Source organism: Centruroides sculpturatus, unplaced genomic scaffold (assembly GCF_000671375.1).
Source record: "Centruroides sculpturatus isolate CEXI.00-Female unplaced genomic scaffold, Cexi_2.0 scaffold414, whole genome shotgun sequence".
Taxonomy (NCBI): Eukaryota; Metazoa; Arthropoda; class Arachnida; order Scorpiones; family Buthidae; genus Centruroides; species Centruroides sculpturatus.
The window spans coordinates 180,238-199,939 of NW_019384735.1; the positions used below are offsets into that span (position 1 = coordinate 180,238).

The window sequence follows — 19,702 nt, forward strand, 5'->3', positions numbered from 1 at the left end:
TAATAAATGTTCCCGCAAGATTTAATTCTCTATTTTTTTCTTAAGATAAAATCTACAATATTCATTGCATGAAATTATTTTTATTATTTCGGCTCTGTTATATATAACAGAGGGAAAGTATGGCGAATCGGTCAAAAATGACCCCCATGATTTCTAAATTTTTGGACATAGGACATCTTGAAATGTCGATAAATGCAAACAAATTCGGTTTTTTCCGTATGTATGGATGTTACTGCGTATGTGGGGGGGGGCACGATTTTGTTCACCCTGTTTGAAGCTTAATAAACTCCTGTGCTTTGTGTCGAAAATTTATTAAATTTTTCAGGAAGGTTTCTGTATTAGGGGATTGATGCTATTAAGTTTTGGTGGTTAAAAGTCGATGAGGTGGGGAGATAAAGTCCGACCCAACTCGAGACGTATCTCGAGTAGGGTCGGACTTAATGACGATTTTACTGGTTATTACCATTTATAATTTTTTTTTTTTTTTATACAAAAACTCATCCTTACCTCAAAATTAAGCTTTTTGTTCATTTTATAATTAAGGTTATAAGTTTTTAATAAAATATTATAACAGATGGGACCAAATACGCAATTTTTAATGTTACTGGGAAATTAAGCAACTCGTTGCTGGATTTTTAAAAAATGAATATAGCTTTCGAGATATATATAGCAAAGGCCTTAAATAGATTTTATATTTAATTTATTAATAATAAAATTCTTGCTTTTAAAATTAATTTTGAAGATACTAATATCTAGTCTATAATTTTATCCAATACTTGCTTTCTGGATTTAAAAAGTCTTCGATTTATGATATTAAAGAGATAAAAACTAAGCGCGTTTACATAAATAATTCAAGTATTGTTTGGTGAGAACATTTTTATATTGTGTTGTGAACAGCGTGGCAATATTATTTCTGGAATTATTTATTACTCGTGATATTCCTTGCGTTATTTTAGTTTCGTGTTTTCTTGTGAAATATCAAGCAGCTATAAATTCTTTAAAATAATGAAATACTATAGTTTTTTTCAAATTATGTAAATAAAATTGAAGTTTTCTGACGGTTTATATGATTAATTACAAGTAGCATATCATTTTACTTATCTTTCGAAATTAATATCTCAAAACAAACTGTAACGCACCGTTTATGAAAACAAAAAGGGGTTACACAATATTAGAGTTCAAGTACCTGGACTTTCCAAATAAAAAAAAAATAATAATTTTCTACAACCACATATACTAATTCACAATAAATATAAGTTTTATTACATTTACAAACAAAACAATAATGGGTTAATTACCCCAACAGTAAGTTAAATAATGGAAAAGTAGCAACAAAAATTAACAATCAAAGACAATTATACTTGTAATATCCAAATCAACAAAACTTTTATCTCCACCTCAAAAGGATTCTATAGCGAAAAGATACCGCTTCCTCTATTTGATCACATGCGTCTCTACCACAGTTTGTCAGCTGAAGCTACCTACCTCCGTGGATCTGCCGCCTTTTATTCACGTTGAGTGCAGCTCTGCACTGTCTTAATTTACATAAATTGGTGTTACAGGATCAGGTACTGATGCAAATTAAGTTTGCTTTTTCTTTCTTTTTCACATGTGCTTAGGAGTTTGTCCTTAACTAAAAAGAACCCCGAGAAGAAAATAATTAAATAAAAATAATGCCCCAAAACATAAAATAACGATCGGACATTGACTCTTTTACAAAACTTTCAAGTTTTATTTATTGAGTACTATTTTAAATATTGCAATATTTTATTAATTTATATTAAAAAAATTAAATCTTAAATCGTAAATAAAAATATTATCTTTCCTTATTAAATAGGCCACCCGGTTCAATTACGCACGTGTAGCACGTGTATCGGAAATACGTCATAACCGGCGAAATTCGGTCACGTGACCGATGCTTTTTAAAACGGAGGAGCTCGTGTATGTAGAGCTCCAATGTTATGGATTATAACGTCGCTCTACAAAAGGTCGGCGATTTTGGTTTATATCAGAAACTATTATGCGGCGTATTGGTGATACCTTCTGCTGCATTTTGTGCTCTTGTTTACTTCACACAGTTTTTTATTATCTTGGTGCCTGAACATTGGTGCTACGTTCCTCAGGATGTGTTTTGGAACCAGTCCATGCCGGAGGACGAACAGCTTCGAAGGTGTTACATGTACGATGTAAATTCAAGTTCATTCATAGACGAATTAACAGATCAATCGAATAAAACACTTATACCGTGTCAATATGGTTGGACTTACGATTTTAGTCAATTATATCCAACAATAGCAACTGAGGTGCGAAAATTAAATTATTTGTACTTGAATTATAAATTTTTCTAGTAATTTATTTATTTTTTTAAATTTATAGCTCAATTGGGTATGTGATAGTAAACTTAAAGCTAGAAATGAAAGTTTTCGTAACTTTTTACCTTAATGCTATTATGCTTTTTTCATAGATATACTTCGCTATAGTACTTTCAACANAATCCGGTAGATCAAACTTCTTTGCCAATTCACAAATTTTCATTTTTGTATCGAAGTCTTTAATAATGGGTACGTTCTTAAAGTCAAACGAGTTAAACGCGTTAGTAACGAATCGTTCGAAAAGTCTAACGAAATAGAAATAACGACAACGTCATTCTCGTTTAACTCGTTCGACTTTACGAATATACCCAATGTTAAATTTACATTCCAAAGATAAAGCTTTTCTTTTCTTGTTTGATGCAGAAGAATTAGTTCTACTTCGTTTGAATGACATAGTAGAGTCTCTCGAGTCTTCGTATATATAACAAACACAGAAATAAATAACACAAAATAAATTGTAGCTGTGTGTGGATTCCGCGCGACACATCCGAACATGTAAGCTGAACAATAGTGTGGGGGAGTGAGTAATCAAGGGTTGCGTGGCGCTCAAACAAAAGACGAATCGACGAGATTTGAAAATCGCGTAACTCCGGGTTCGCGTAAGTCGGGGTATTACTGTATTTTTAACTGTAGCAATTATATCGTGGCTAGCGATTCGGAATGTAATTGTGATATTAAAAATGCATTTAGAGAAGTCTACGGTTTTTACTGGCTTATCGAACAAACGATACGAATGGACCCTAGACCAGGGATCGGCAGTTTGTCAAGTGAGAAGAGCCAAATTGTCATGAAAACAGGATAACAAAAGTACCAGAGAGCCGCATATTAATTAAAATGTGCAAAAATACGACACACGACAGGGGCACCTCTAGTGGCCGTTTTCGGCATAACGTTACACGGATGGACGGACATGCGTTCAATGGGTTATATATATATAGATGTGCTTCAAATGCTACCACTCTTATGCGACTCATATTGATCAACGCGAGTGTGGTCATGTGCGGAAGGAGAACAAGTCGAAGTTTGTTCGGCGGCTCTATCTCATAAACTCATAAGTTATAAGGCTGCGGTGAAATGAGGTGAAATGAAATTGGAGTTTATGTCCGAAGAGCCGCAAACGTCTATGCAAAGAGCTGCATGCGGCTCGCGAGCCGCTAATTCCGACCCCTGCCCTAGACCATCACTGACTGCAATTGACCATCACTAGCGCAATTGACTGATTGCCCTGGATGTCGGCTTACAGAAACACAGATTCTCTATCTTCAAATGTCACGGCACGCCACTGAAAAATACTTTATTTAATTTCCTATCTACATCTCAAGAAAGCACAGGGCACGAAATTAGGAACATTAAAATTCGATTGGTTTATTTGTTTATGGCTACGTGACACATGGGCGATCTGCCAAGAGGGGATCTCGGGAAAGAATCTACGGGAAACGCCCTTATTTAGGTATTACAAACGTTAAGAACCCGTAAAACTCCACGTGACCACATTGGAAAGATATGAACTCACGACCAATTATCAGTGTTCAGTGGTTTTATTCACTCGGCCACTGGTGGGCCTTTAAAATTCGAAACACGCATTTTTTTAAATTTTAGTTCTAATAATTTTTCTTTGCAATATATATAAAAATTACTTAAATATTTGAAGTATATAACATATTTTTCTTTGGCCAAAAATCCAAAATATTTTTAAAAGTACAAAAAACATAAGGAGGACGATATTCGTGCCATTTATCCTTTAGTCGCTAATAAATTTTTCCTTACATAATATAGCGGAACACTCTGAGACATGATCATAGTTGGCTTAAAGTTGTCAAAGGAAACATTTTCACCACTGCCTCTCCAAATATTTATAGCTCCATGCTCAGAGCACTTATTAGCTCCGCCCTTTTACCGAATTACAGTAGATTTCTTAGCAATTGATTAATGAATACGGTCTAGATCAGGGGTGTCCAACCTTTTTGTTTCTCTGGGCCGCATTGGAAGAAGTCAAGGAATATATTGGGCCACAAGTATATATAATATATACTTGTGGCGCAATATACAAGTATATTTAAAAATTAACATGTCTTGATTATAATAATTAGTATTAAAACTTTATCAAGAAAAAAGGATATTTTAAAAAATTACTTCTACAGACACTTTCNACAGCCTGTAGAACAGAGCAAAAACGAATAGAAGAGACGACACAGCCTGTAGAACAGAGCAAAAACGAATAGAAGAGACGACACAGCCTGTAGAACAGAGCAAAAACGAATAGAAGAGACGACACAGCCTGTAGAACAGAGCAAAAACGAATAGAAGAGACGACACAGCCTGTAGAACAGAGCAAAAACGAATAGAAGAGACGACACAGCCTGTAGAACAGAGCAAAAACGAATAGAAGAGACGACACAGCCTGTAGAACAGAGCAAAAACGAATAGAAGAGACGACACAGCCTGTAGAACAGAGCAAAAACGAATAGAAGAGACGACACAGCCTGTAGAACAGAGCAAAAACGAATAGAAGAGACGACACAGCCTGTAGAACAGAGCAAAAACGAATAGAAGAGACGACACAGCCTGTAGAACAGAGCAAAAACGAATAGAAGAGACGACACAGCCTGTAGAACAGAGCAAAAACGAATAGAAGAGACGACACAGCCTGTAGAACAGAGCAAAAACGAATAGAAGAGACGACACAGCCTGTAGAACAGAGCAAAAACGAATAGAAGAGACGACACAGCCTGTAGAACAGAGCAAAAACGAATAGAAGAGACGACACAGCCTGTAGAACAGAGCAAAAACGAATAGAAGAGACGACACAGCCTGTAGAACAGAGCAAAAACGAATAGAAGAGACGACACAGCCTGTAGAACAGAGCAAAAACGAATAGAAGAGACGACACAGCCTGTAGAACAGAGCAAAAACGAATAGAAGAGACGACACAGCCTGTAGAACAGAGCAAAAACGAATAGAAGAGACGACACAGCCTGTAGAACAGAGCAAAAACGAATAGAAGAGACGACACAGCCTGTAGAACAGAGCAAAAACGAATAGAAGAGACGACACAGCCTGTAGAACAGAGCAAAAACGAATAGAAGAGACGACACAGCCTGTAGAACAGAGCAAAAACGAATAGAAGAGACGACACAGCCTGTAGAACAGAGCAAAAACGAATAGAAGAGACGACACAGCCTGTAGAACAGAGCAAAAACGAATAGAAGAGACGACACAGCCTGTAGAACAGAGCAAAAACGAATAGAAGAGACGACACAGCCTGTAGAACAGAGCAAAAACGAATAGAAGAGACGACACAGCCTGTAGAACAGAGCAAAAACGAATAGAAGAGACGACACAGCCTGTAGAACAGAGCAAAAACGAATAGAAGAGACGACACAGCCTGTAGAACAGAGCAAAAACGAATAGAAGAGACGACACAGCCTGTAGAACAGAGCAAAAACGAATAGAAGAGACGACACAGCCTGTAGAACAGAGCAAAAACGAATAGAAGAGACGACACAGCCTGTAGAACAGAGCAAAAACGAATAGAAGAGACGACACAGCCTGTAGAACAGAGCAAAAACGAATAGAAGAGACGACACAGCCTGTAGAACAGAGCAAAAACGAATAGAAGAGACGACACAGCCTGTAGAACAGAGCAAAAACGAATAGAAGAGACGACACAGCCTGTAGAACAGAGCAAAAACGAATAGAAGAGACGACACAGCCTGTAGAACAGAGCAAAAACGAATAGAAGAGACGACACAGCCTGTAGAACAGAGCAAAAACGAATAGAAGAGACGACACAGCCTGTAGAACAGAGCAAAAACGAATAGAAGAGACGACACAGCCTGTAGAACAGAGCAAAAACGAATAGAAGAGACGACACAGCCTGTAGAACAGAGCAAAAACGAATAGAAGAGACGACACAGCCTGTAGAACAGAGCAAAAACGAATAGAAGAGACGACACAGCCTGTAGAACAGAGCAAAAACGAATAGAAGAGACGACACAGCCTGTAGAACAGAGCAAAAACGAATAGAAGAGACGACACAGCCTATAGAACAGAGCAAAAACGAATAGAAGAGACGACACAGCCTATAGAACAGAGCAAAAACGAATAGAAGAGACGACACAGCCTGTAGAACAGAGCAAAAACGAATAGAAGAGACGACACAGCTCTTAAGAAATTCAGAAACGAACAACAGTGACGACACACTTATGTAACAATGCAAAAGCTAAGAGCAAAAACACGCAATCGATAAAACAATACAAAATGAACAACAGAGATTACACAGCCCATGTTTAATGCAAAAATCTAACACTACGAAACATTCGAAAGTGTAAACAACAATGATAAAAACATATAATAAGTCCATTCTGAACGTGAGAAAACCACTAACTTTCGAAGCTGATACTATTGTGTAAGGAGGCAAAATAAACACGAAATTTAACTTAAAAAAACTCCAATAACGTAACAGTTACTTGTTATAAACATAAGGAACAGGAAACTAAATCTAGTTTATCCATTATACAGTAATATTGGAAGAAAGATTAGTTACACGTCGTCGTATTGATAACGTGCCAACACCCAGCTTACTTAAATGCTTAACAATACCAATCCCTTATTAATATTAACAGAAGAAAAGAGTGACGAAATCGAGTCGATTCTCTCTTTAAAATTTCTAGTTTTTCTCCTCTACAGGCTACACAATTAAATATCCTACACAGATACTTCCATACATAATACATATTTAAAGGAGTAAATGTATTGAAGAGCCTAAACATGAAGCTTGTGTGTGGTGGAATGTATCAATCTTAACATGCAAATTTGGGTATAAGTTAATGTGTACGATAATACGACATCCCCATGTTAGAACACAGGATGAAATGGATTTGTTTGCCAAATCCACGTAATAATATCGGAGGAAAGTGGATTTGATAGTGTCAACGCCATGTTATATAATATAGGGGAGAAACAGGATTAAGTAATGAGCCAACACTACCACCACACGCGTCACAGTTAAGTCTAAAACACCAAAGTTGTGTGTGTGAAATATGCCCGGAGAGGAAAATTAATTAAATGAAATTAAATTAAAATTTAATTATTTTGCTCGCGTGTCTCTCGGGCCAAAAAAAACAAACAAACTCATTCCTACTCGAAGAACAAAGGAGAAACACACAAGTAGGGAAAGCATACAGAAAAATTTATCATTTATGTTTTTCTCATATCAGAATTTGCGTGTAAACATATTTTTATACGTCAACGAACCGGCGTAATAGAGTACAGTATAAAATCCATTAATAAAATATCGTACAGACAGCCAGACTCACGAACTGTTACGCCCACTAACCTGTTTACTTGATTCTTCACTAGTTCAATTCTATATTTGACATGTTACCATAGTAGCATCCATTTAACACACAGGTTAATCTACTCTTTTTTGTTTTTGGGAGGGGGGGATTTTTTTTCCATTGGCATCAAAGGGATAAAAAGAAAAAGGGGAAAAAATGATTGCAGTTTGTGCAGCTTGGCATTAAGTTTTCGCGTTAATTGGAGCGATAAACACGAATGCTTTTCTTATTTTTTTTTTCGTACTTCAACATGGAGATTTCATTATGAACTACTCTAAAGTTTCGATTTTTCTCATTTGTATACTTTCAAACAGCGGTTCTTTAACTGTAGTAGTATTTATATTAATAATATAACTAAGTTATGCATAATAAAACTGTTGATAAATCAAATTATTTATAAAAACTGATTTATCAACAGTTTTCCACATTAAAATAGCAAAGATTTTATACAAGAAGTTAGTCATTTAACACAAGGAAGTGTTAATTGACTAACTTCTTGGCTTTTCAAATATTTGCAGTATGATTAGTCTTAATAATTACTTTTCATTAGAACATAAACATGTAATTTAGTATCAATACAAATAGTAATTTCTTTTTATATCTAATAATTTGAAAATGCCAGTTGTAAGCAGTTTAGACAAATATTTCTCTTCAATATAACTATTCAATAAATATTCCATATAAGCTCAAATTAATTTTGATTATTTAGTTTTTTTAAATCGGTGCTCTGCAGCCTTTTCTTACACACAGCATGCCTAGGTACTTCCCAGAATTTTGTGGCACACCACAAGTAAAAAAATACAAAATATATGAGTTACAAAGTACTGGTACAAGTATACAGTTACTTGTGATAATATAAAAATATTTGAAATTAGTTGTTAATAAATAATAAAATTGATTATAAACTCAGAAACCACCCTGGATAAAGTATTGTGCAGTCCTAGTGTGAAAAGCATGTGATTGGGGTTCAACTCCATGATCGTAGGTATGTGCAACAGAGACATCATTATGTTGCTTCACAAAAATTGAGATAGGATTGGGACATGCAAATGACCAAATTTACATGTGTACAGATTCTGTGAAATATGACTGCAAAGAATTTATGCCTGCTTTTGAAGCTTGTTGAATTCCTTCTGTCACAAACGTCAGTGGTAATAAATATGTAATAGGCAAATCATTGTCTCATTTGAATCAACATGTATTTATCAGGATATAGTATTCTTGAATCAAGGTTGCTTGTTGTTCTCTATTATATGTGTTTGGTTAGCACAATGTTGCTGTTGAGAACGTATCATACAGGAACACTTTAAGAGGAAAAAGGTTGCTTTATTGACTTGGACGGAAAAATCCGTCCAAGTCAATAAAGCAACCTTTTTCCTCTTAAAGTGTTCCTGTATGATACGTTCTCAACAGCAACATTGTGCTAACCAAACACATGTATTTATCACATTCATGTGCCCACTATAAACTCTGTGCTTTTCCTTCTTTTGGAAGAATCGTGCTGTGGCATATCTAGCATCATCTCTCAGAACACTAGTTGCCAAACTCTGCATTAAATAATTGTTGCAGATTTTCAAAAGTAAATTTTATTTTTTAAGATTCTGAATTTATCATTAACTATTAAAAATATTTTTCTTATATTAAAACAATTTATGTTGAAAAAAGAGATTTGAATTACAGAATAACCAAACATGAATAAAAAGTTTTAAAAAAATTGATTAAAACAACTAGTAGCCCATAGTTAAACATGCAGTTTACATAACTATATTATATAAACTAAGTTGTTATATGATGATGATGATAAAATTTGAATTTATTTATTTATTATTATTTTGGATATCAAACATTTATAATTTTTATTACATAAATTTAATCATTTTAAAATGAAATAATTGTTTGGAATAACAATTCCAGATTTTAAAGAAGTTCCCATTATTCAGACTATTATGAAAATAAAAATATTTATCAATTATTCTTACAAAACTATAGAAATGCATTTCAAGTTACTGTGAACTTATCAGTCTATCTTATACTGCAAGATTTATAATGATTGACATTACAGTGAAAAATTTAATAAAAATTTATCCAAGTAAAGTTTTTATTAAATCTTAAATTACAAAATTCAAACCACAAATGATCTTGCTGTCCTCTTTCTTATTCTCATTATTTTTTTCCTTTATATATATGTAGGGTCATTCAAATATAATGTCACCATTTTAAGTCCTTTTTGACTACCTACTCCCTCCCTATCACATTTGGTCACCAATTTTTAGACACCCCCATACTGATGTCAAACTTGATCTCTATCCCCCTGGTATTAAAATCAAGTATTTCTATAAAACAGACCTACAGTACATTAATTTATTCATATTTCCTGCCAAGTCAAGGCGAATTTTAAAAGTAGGCAAAAAAATAAGACATTCACTGATTTACCACAGAAGAAGAGTCATGTGACATTGTACTAAGAAACTCCTAGACCAGGGTTGGGCAATCTCTAAGTGTGCATGCCAAAATCACCAAATCTGATGTAAAATTTTCTCACATGCAAACTAAAATTTTTAGGACCATATTGTTGTTTGTTATTATTTTAAGTGTTGAAAGAATCTTTTCAAATATCAAAAATCCACATATATCTACTTTCAAAACCTTTGATAAATTCTTTACAAAACAGGAAAAAAAATATATAAAATGTGACAATGGTAAAGAAATTCTTGTCTGGCTGCCTGGTGAATGATACAACTGAATGGGATAAAACTTGTAAGTCATCACATTGCAGAATTAGATGTCTTGAAAATAAGATGTTTTGCTTCCTTATTACTCAAACAGTTAGTGTTTGTTTCTTTATTGTATTTATATTTAGTTTTGTTCTATTCAATAAAATTGTATTCTATTAAGTTAAAATATACAACTCAGAAAAGATGTTGACTATTTATTTTTCAAGTCCTGGGTTGCATGCTGGAAAAAAGTCATTGGTATGCCACAAATTGATTACTCCTGTCCTAGACTAAATGCCTCACTCTAGTGCCAAAATCATTTCTAATTTATAATTATTTATCCAAAATATAGCCCGATCATTTACGGTTGTTGTAGATGTATAGACTAAAGTTAGTATGTTTTATAGTAGTACATCTTTTAATGGTATTTGTATCTATAAAGGTTAAATTATAGTCATTATTCATTCATATTATTAATAAAAATTTTACTAGACCACTCCCAACAGAACATATTTAGTACATTTTTTCTACTAAAGTGTAACTGTTTAATCAACAATCTTACAGAAAATTCTTGCTTATTTAAAGTATTTCTGCATAATGATTTCAGTAAAAAAATATTTGTTAGGAAAATTTTTGATAATCTTTAGGACATCATCATTCTATTAACACCACTATCCCCTGTTACAATCTGTCACAAAATGTTTACATATGCTCTCTAAATTGGATGTCATATTTGAATAATCCCTATAAGTAATTTTGTAGAATGTGAGATTACAACATATCATCATCCATTATCTAAATTAGGGGTCTCAAACTCAAATGCAGCAAAGGGCCAGTTAAATAGATGTATATCAGATGTGGGCCACATTCAATATTATTTGGTAAACCACAACAAACTGTAATTTAAAAATAAGGGCTTTAATAAAGGCCTTTGTTGTGAGGCCTTATGACTTTCATAAACAGTTAGACATTTGAATTTTTTTCTATTTTAATCCCAGCATAATGTTAGAAACATTAATTTTTAGAAAAGAAATTATCAGGCTGCAGGCCAGATATGAAGCCTTAACAGACCATATCTGGCCTTCAGGCGCCAGTTTGTAACCTGAGTTAAATCTATTCTATTAACATTCATTTTGTTAAGTTATAATAATTTCCTTGTGTTCTAAAATTATTTTTTTGTTATATTTCTTTTTTATAATAAATAATTTTTTTAACTATATTACTTCCTTTAGTATTGCAATGAATACCACAACTGAATTTTGATGATGATTAAATTTTGCAGATCCATTATGCTCATTTAACCTAAATTTCAATTTTCTTTTTCCTCCTCTATGTAATAAGAATGATTTTAATAACTAAATGCATGTCTAAAGCATTTTCCTGCTCCATCATATCCTAAGACTTCCTTTTCTGTTTCATTATTCTGTCATTATAGTAATTATTTCTTAATTTTAAGAATGATTAAAAGTTTTTATCTTTTAATCATTTTTATATATATTCATATAAAAGAAATGAAAAAAGAAATCAAAGAAAAACCTGGAGAAATAACATGTAAAATTGTAACATACATCATTAAAGATTTATATTTGCTTTAATTATGATTTAATTTCATTACTTTAGAAAAAGACAGAAGCAGAAATTAAATGTATTTTTCAAAGTAGTACTTATTTTTCCAAATACATAACTTTCAAAAGATGGTTATAATTTATATATTTTAATGAATTTGAATAATTTAAATATTTTGCAATTTCTAATTACAAAATATATTTAATTATGTTAACAATTGCTACTTTACAACTGGTTAATATTAGACAAATTCTCTCAATCTTGACAGCAGTGTCTTGTATGACGATGCCCATTTAACACGAGCGAAAATGTTTGCACTTTGTGTATATTTTATTGCTGGTTTGTTAGGTTTTTGCAGTGTTTATTTTTGTCTATATTTAATTATATATTAAAGGTATATAATATCTATAATATATAGTAAATAATTATTATTAAATTTATATTTAATTATTTTTATTTTGAATAATAGTTAAATATTACAATTATTTGTACATTTAATTAATATTCTATTTTCATATCCAATATTTTTTACAGTATCTATCTTTTATTCATAATATTATGATGATACATAAAAAAATTGTTTTATTGTGAAACAAACATGGGAAGAAATTAAATATTGATTTATCTTATTTTACTTTGTGTAATAAATATTTGTAAAGAGCAATTATTTATTGTGACATCATCACAATGCCAGGCTGCAATTTTTAATCAAATCATATTTTTAATTTATTTAATTTAAAATATATGCTCTCCACCTCAAATTAGTAGTGGCTTGCCCCTATGTGTCATACTTTTTCTTTAACAATAGGGTCATGCCAATTATCTATCTAACACCTATCTGGAAAGGTTTTGAATTGAAATAACATGTCTTTTGGTTTACATCAGAAGTTCATATATAGTTACCGTATTTTGACGAGTATAAGTCGCTGTCAAGTATAAGACGCACCCCTATTTTGAGACAGAAAATTTAGAAAAAACTTTTTTTAATGGGAAATTGCATTTTATTCGTTTTTTTATTCAAGAATGTGACAGATGCATTTTATTCATTTTTTTATTAAAAAGGTTCATTTTATTCGTTTTTTATTCAAGAATATTACGGATGGGTGAATTGACACCTTTTATTAAACTGAAATAATTGTCATTTCTTAATGTAAATGTTACTGTGAATGACCGATATTTGGCGAATGTTAACATTCTCCGGTGAATGTCGGCATTCACACAGTTGTCTCATGTATGTACGAAATATTTGCTAAATATCATTATTTCTCACTTGCACTGGCAAATGTCGACATTCAGCATGCACTGATGGTGAATGTTGAATAAAAATATTTTTATTAAGTTAAGACAAAAATGCAACTTTTTAATATGTCAAAATAGGAGAAAGCTTANTTTATTCAAGAATGTGACAGATGCATTTTATTCATTTTTTTATTAAAAAGGTTCATTTTATTCGTTTTTTATTCAAGAATATTACGGATGGGTGAATCGACACCTTTATTAAACTGAAATAATTGTCATTTCTTAATGTAAATGTTACTGTGAATGACCGATATTTGGCGAATGTTAACATTCTTCGGTGAATGTCGGCATTCACACAGTCGTTTCGTGTATGCACGAAATATTTGCTAAATATAATTATTTCTCACTTACACCAGCAAATGTCGACATTCAGCATGCACTGATGGTGAATGTTGAATAAAAATATTTTTATTAAGTTAAGACAAAAATGCAACTTTTTAATATGTCAAAATAGGAGAAAGCTTAAGTAACAGCACATGTAAATAAACTGTTGAACCTAAAACAAACAGCACATTCTAAATCATTAAAGAAAATAATACAATAATAAACTTACACATAAATTATGCAATTAATGTTATACAATCTTATTTATTGCAACAACTTAAACTGTTATGGCACTTTGAATTTCACAAGAGTGCCTTGCTTTTACAACTGCATTTATTCGTGGAACAGTTATTTTTGCAACGACAGCGTGTATAGCCTTGCCCTCCACTTTTCGAACTAGCTGCAGCTACTTCTCTCAGCGACATTTCTTGAGAAGAAATCTTATCTATGGAAAGTAACTTTTCTTTACAAATTACGAACTGATTACGGGTATAAAGCTGCTTGAGGGTACCATTTTTGTTTGCTAATTTATAAAAGTCGGAGTCTTCTATTCCAACAACAACCGCCAACACATTTCGGGCATCTGTACGGCCATGGTTGACATCAGGGACTTGTATTCGTACGATATCACCAATTTCAGCAGAAGGAAACGGTGTAGAATTTGGCAATATACTGTCAACATGGGCTTCTCGGGTATCGTTTCGACCTCCACCAAAGCTTATCTGTGCTTGTCAACATACACCGGCGATTGTTCGAATGTATAATAATGTAACCAAATATTCGGTCTTTCACCAACGTATATTGTATGTGTCGACATTCACCGGAGAATATCGACATTCTCTAATTTCGGTCTTTCACAGTAACATAAACTCAGAAGTCACACAATGACAGTCGACAGAACATGGCTGCGATGACTCGTGTGTCGCTATTCTGATAATCTAGGTACTCTAGCCATTCGGTTGAGGGACCATGTGCTTAACGGATCACTGCACAGGTTGGTCCCTAGAGTGGACCACTACTGTAAATAATTTCACTGTAAAAATGGTTACCTGTCGAGTATAAGACGCACCATGATTTTAAGCCCCAAAAAGTAGTAAAAAAAGTGCGACTTATACTCGTCAAAATACGGTAATTGGGACCTACTGTCACTACAGTTCCATATTTGATCTTGTTTTCCATCTATCTAACTCCATTTTTGATATTAAAGAAAGATGGACAGACGGACAACAGTGGAGAATTTATAGGTCTATAATTTTTTCAAATTGCAACCCAATGATGGAATATAAAGAAAAACAAGAAAGAAACTTAGAGGAAAATGTACCTAGAGAAGAAATTAATAACTTCATTGCAATCTTTTTTAAAATTTTGTTTGAATTAAAAATTGTAGAAACAACAAAAGCCAAAAACATGTTGAACACCAGGAACATGCTAAAGACACATTGACGGCTTCAATCTTTCTTTTTTTTTAACATTATGATCACAATGCAAGGCATCTTCTCTAACTGTCTGCCAACAATTGAAACTATTAAAGTAATCCAACAATTGAATTCATATTTGTTACTTTTTTCATATGAAAATTTTGCTCAAACAACCTTTTGTGAATTGGAATACATTCTGCTGTTCAATGCATTTTTGACTTGTCTTGTGTTTTGAAACATCATATATAATTGGAAAAAGTTTAAAGGTCTTTTTGCCTTTGGAAATTTTTAACTATTTTGAAACTCATATTATGTAGGGGAAATGAAAAGAAACTTGAAATCTAGATTAAAGTTTGAGTTTTAACAAATTCAACTGTAGCATTGTATTGCAAAAGGTGTAATATATGGTTAAAGAAAAAACATTATGAAGAAAGAAAGGAATATAATACAAAGAATAATTTTAGATCATAAGGAACTTAAAATGACTACAGTGAAAACTCAATTATCCAAAATGTGATTTATCTCTATTGGTTTAAAAAAAAAAGCCAGAATGTATAGAATTTTACATATCAAGAGTATAATATAGAAATCAAACTCTCCATCTAACTGGAAACCACTAGGTCAGGTATTGATTATTATGCTGTGAAACTAGGTTATATATGTAACATTACATTAGATTTTGAGTAAATTAATTTATCTTCAAATACAGTAATTGCATTACAATATTTATTATTTATGAAACTTTAAATGCACAGTGTTTGATGTTATACCCAAAATACAAAAACTGAAGTTTTTGGATCATCTGAAATTTTTTTCTGGAGGATACCTAGCTCATAAAATTCAGATAATCAAGCTTTCACCGTATTAATAAAATGAATGTTAATAGTAGAATATATTTAGATAAAAAAATAAATGGTTTCTTTGTGCAATACTTGTAATTTCTGCCTCCACCTTCGACACCCATATACACAAGGGTTCTAGGACATCCTGATGAGGGAGTAAAATTTTCCCCCCTCAAATCAACATACTTACACATATGCAAAGTTCTAAATATGTGCAAATTAGGATTATATCAAAAATAAGCTGTGGAATTGTTAACTGGATTCCATTTAAGTAGACATTAAAGAAATTTTAAACATATTAATGAATCTTTAAAAAGTTAAATGTTAAATTTATCCTTTTTTAACAATATTCAAATTAATTTAAATTTAAAATTTTGAATTGTATATATAGTTATTTCAAATATTGTTTCAATGTATTACCATAAAACTTGCTAGGGTAGATGAGCAATTTTTGTAATTCTTGAATTAACATGTCTTCAGAGCACACAAATATTTTGGTCAAAAGATTAGAAACTATTAATACGTTATAATAAGTTATGGAAAGGAGCAAAATAAGTTATTCTAGCAAAAGAGTTGGGTGTTGGAATGTATCATTTCTTCTACCAAAACTTCAGATTATGAGGCATTAAATATAATTAAAAATATTTTAATCTTGAATTGCCTGAAGACGACGTGCATATTTACGTCAAAAGCGCTCGCAAGATTAAAATATTTTGAATGTATCATTTGTGGATGAATTAAAGATGAAGGTGAATTTAGTTTTCCATAAATTTTTAAAGTAAAAGAATCAGTGAAAGAAAAGTGGAGAAGAAAAGATTCAGAATGGCAAAAGATGATGACAACTTATTAAATAAGACATAAAAGCAATATCTCATCTAAAAAGGTATTTGCTTTTATAATTTTAAGAACAACATGCAATTGAAACTCCATTATCCAGTCTAATTATGTGGGTGGTTTATTTTTCATCATCCGATGGTACATGAAACAAAGACAAGTGTAAATAACAAAATGAATTTATTACCAAAAGTTAGATACAAACATGGTTACTTTTTGACATAATCACTGTGAAAATTGATGCATTTGTCATATTGGTGGATGAGCTTTTCCATCCCCTCTTCATAGAATGTTGCCACCAGTGACTTGCGATGGGCCCTAACATTGTTTTGAAGATTATCATTAGTCTCGAACCTCTGCCCTCTGTTTCCTGATTGTGAGATGGGTCTGCAAGACTCTACCCACTGTCTAGGATGGCTTTAATGTTGTGCTATAAGTAGATTGAAAGACATAGATCTTTTATCTTGTCAGGATTCCTGACACCAGCTAGTGTAAAATTTGAAGTTGCACCCTAATTCGCAAGTTCTGAGTGATGACATCTGAAGTCAAGTTGGAGGGATAAATTGAGTGGCAGAGAGGTTGTGTCGATTCTCGAATGGAGGGAGAGACAAATCCACTAATAAATAGCTATTTATTACAATATACAATAGAACCTCGATTATCTGGACTAATTGGGGATGAAGGTAGTCCAGATAAGGAAAAATTCAGATAATCGAAACAAATACTTTGTCTTTTAATGATAATACAACACGTTTTCTTTTCAATGACATATCGGTAATATTAAAAGTAAATACTGTATTTAAATTGTGATCAAATTTTCAAGAAACAAACATTTGTATTGAATTTGGACTACTACTGACCAATGCTAACAGACTACCTATTGTTTAAAAGGCCCTCTGGTGGTGCAAGAAAATGGATTTTATAAAATAAAAAGCAGTTGAAACTGCATTTTTATGAATAAAAATTTGACAAACTATTTATCGTTTTATGACGAGTAAAATTTTTTCATCGTGTTTGCAGCTTTTAAGTAATGCATAAACCTTCGAAACGTGAGGCCCTTCGAACCGCGAGGCATAGGCGGTGGCTCACGTTGCCCATGCCTTACGCCGCCCTTGGTCATAGAAATGATGTAATTTGAAAATAAAATTATTTATAAATACGTATGTCAAGTTATATTTTTATTATGATGCAAAATAAATTTAAGAGTTTATAGCCACTGTGCCGGGTGAGACGTTGTTGAAACAAAAAAAGTTATGCATTCCATCACGTACATAAACAGTATCATAATTTGTCAAGTGCAAATCAGCAAATTCGTAAAATTTTTGTTTATTTTGAACAATCCGGATAATCGAAAATCCAGATAATAGAGGTCCGGATAATTGAGGTTCTACTGTATATATTTAAGCATATACAATATATACATAGACCAATGTAAATAAAACAAAGCTAATTAAAACGTTAATATAACATTGGAACTAGTGGCTAAATTGTGGGACACTGTTGCTGATTGAGAAAGCTTACATTAAAAGTGCATATTACCTAGCAAGACCCTTGTTTCCTCCTCTTATGTTACATATCTGGATCTCAGACCATGGCTTGGCTGTTAGGATGACTAAAGCATGGCTTGGCTGTTAGGATGACTAAAGCAGCCTTGAGTGAGGGTACTGTTCCCCTTTTATAGAGAATTTGACCATCAATCTTGTTCGCTCCCAAAGCAGTCATAATCTTGGTAAATTTCCATTCAACAGGAACTAAGCATCCACTGAATCAGAGGAAGTTGAGGCAAGATGCATAGATTGATAAATTTTTATCTTTCTTTTTCCAATTTACCAGATGTTCCCAAATATTAACTAAAATATTATTTTAAAGTTATGTTAAAAATATTCATTTCTTTTTCAATTGAACTGTTCCCTACTCCAGGATCCCACAATGAAGAATTGGAAATTAGATTGGCTGATCTAGGTTTTGAAGATGAACAAATTTATAAGACTGACAAAGCTGCTCTTTACTAGAAACTGCTTCTTAATAAAACATAAAATTTTAAGAATAAGACAAATACTGGATACAAGAAGCAAAAAGAACAATGTACATTTAGTTTTATTTTCTGCAAAAAGTGAAACCATAAATTAAAATTGCTTCTTGTGGGGAAAAGTTGTGATTTTCAGAGTTTTAAATGTAAATTGAAAGAACTTGATAGTAATATGATTGTTCAAAACATTCAGGGATGAACAAAGTCATATTCAAAATATGATTTTTTGACAATTCCATTTCATCAGTGTGCTTGCATTTACAAAACAATTTAGAAAAATAAGCTATGCTTTTGTTGATTAATGACAAGCTCTACCTGGAAGAGAAGGAACTTGTATCATTGGCAAAAAATCATAACAATCTATCTTCTGAAAAACACAAGCATTTATTTAATCCATGGATCAGGCAATCATTGAAACTTTTAAGAACTGCCAACAAGAATTGTTCCTCAAATTGCATCTATTCCATGAAGATGAGCCTTTGCCATCTTCATGGAATAGAAGTTTTGAACATTGAATAAAGTCAGCTTTAGAGAGGCTATGCATTATTCTCAAAAAGCATGATCAAAAATAAAATCCTCAGCCATTCCTAAATGTTGGTTGAAACTTTTAAAGTGATGTTGAACCTGATACATAAGAAGATTCAATACACTTCTAATGGAACTGATGAGATCTCTAGACATGAATGTTACCAAAAATGATAAGAATGGGTTCATATTGACAATGATGAATCAATAACATCTGGAACTCTTTCTAATAATTATATTATTGTAAAAGTATAACATGAAGAATACATCTATATATATATATATATAAATGGATGTGTGTGTCCCTATATTTTTTCACTTTTCAGTCAAAACTACACATTGCACATGAATGGTGTTTGTATGTGGTAGTAGCCCCAAGTCTCCATTCGTGCACTATGGTGGTTGCGTCTCGATAGCTATAAGGGTGCGGGAGATATGGG

The 19,702-nt window shown here is 32.4% G+C and overlaps 1 protein-coding gene across 1 annotated transcript in view; it reads left to right on the plus strand.

Annotated features, from left to right (window-relative positions):
• Positions 1–1,920: 1,920 nt before the first annotated feature.
• Positions 1,921–19,702, plus strand: part of LOC111628263 (organic cation transporter protein-like) — a 59,722-nt gene continuing 41,940 nt past the window's right edge. Inside the window, exons 1-2 of the mRNA XM_023372013.1 lie at positions 1,921–2,303; positions 2,377–2,425. Of these exons, the coding sequence (XP_023227781.1) occupies positions 1,962–2,303; positions 2,377–2,425 (391 nt within the window). The 5' untranslated portion in view covers positions 1,921–1,961. The remainder of the gene's footprint in view (positions 2,304–2,376; positions 2,426–19,702) is intronic.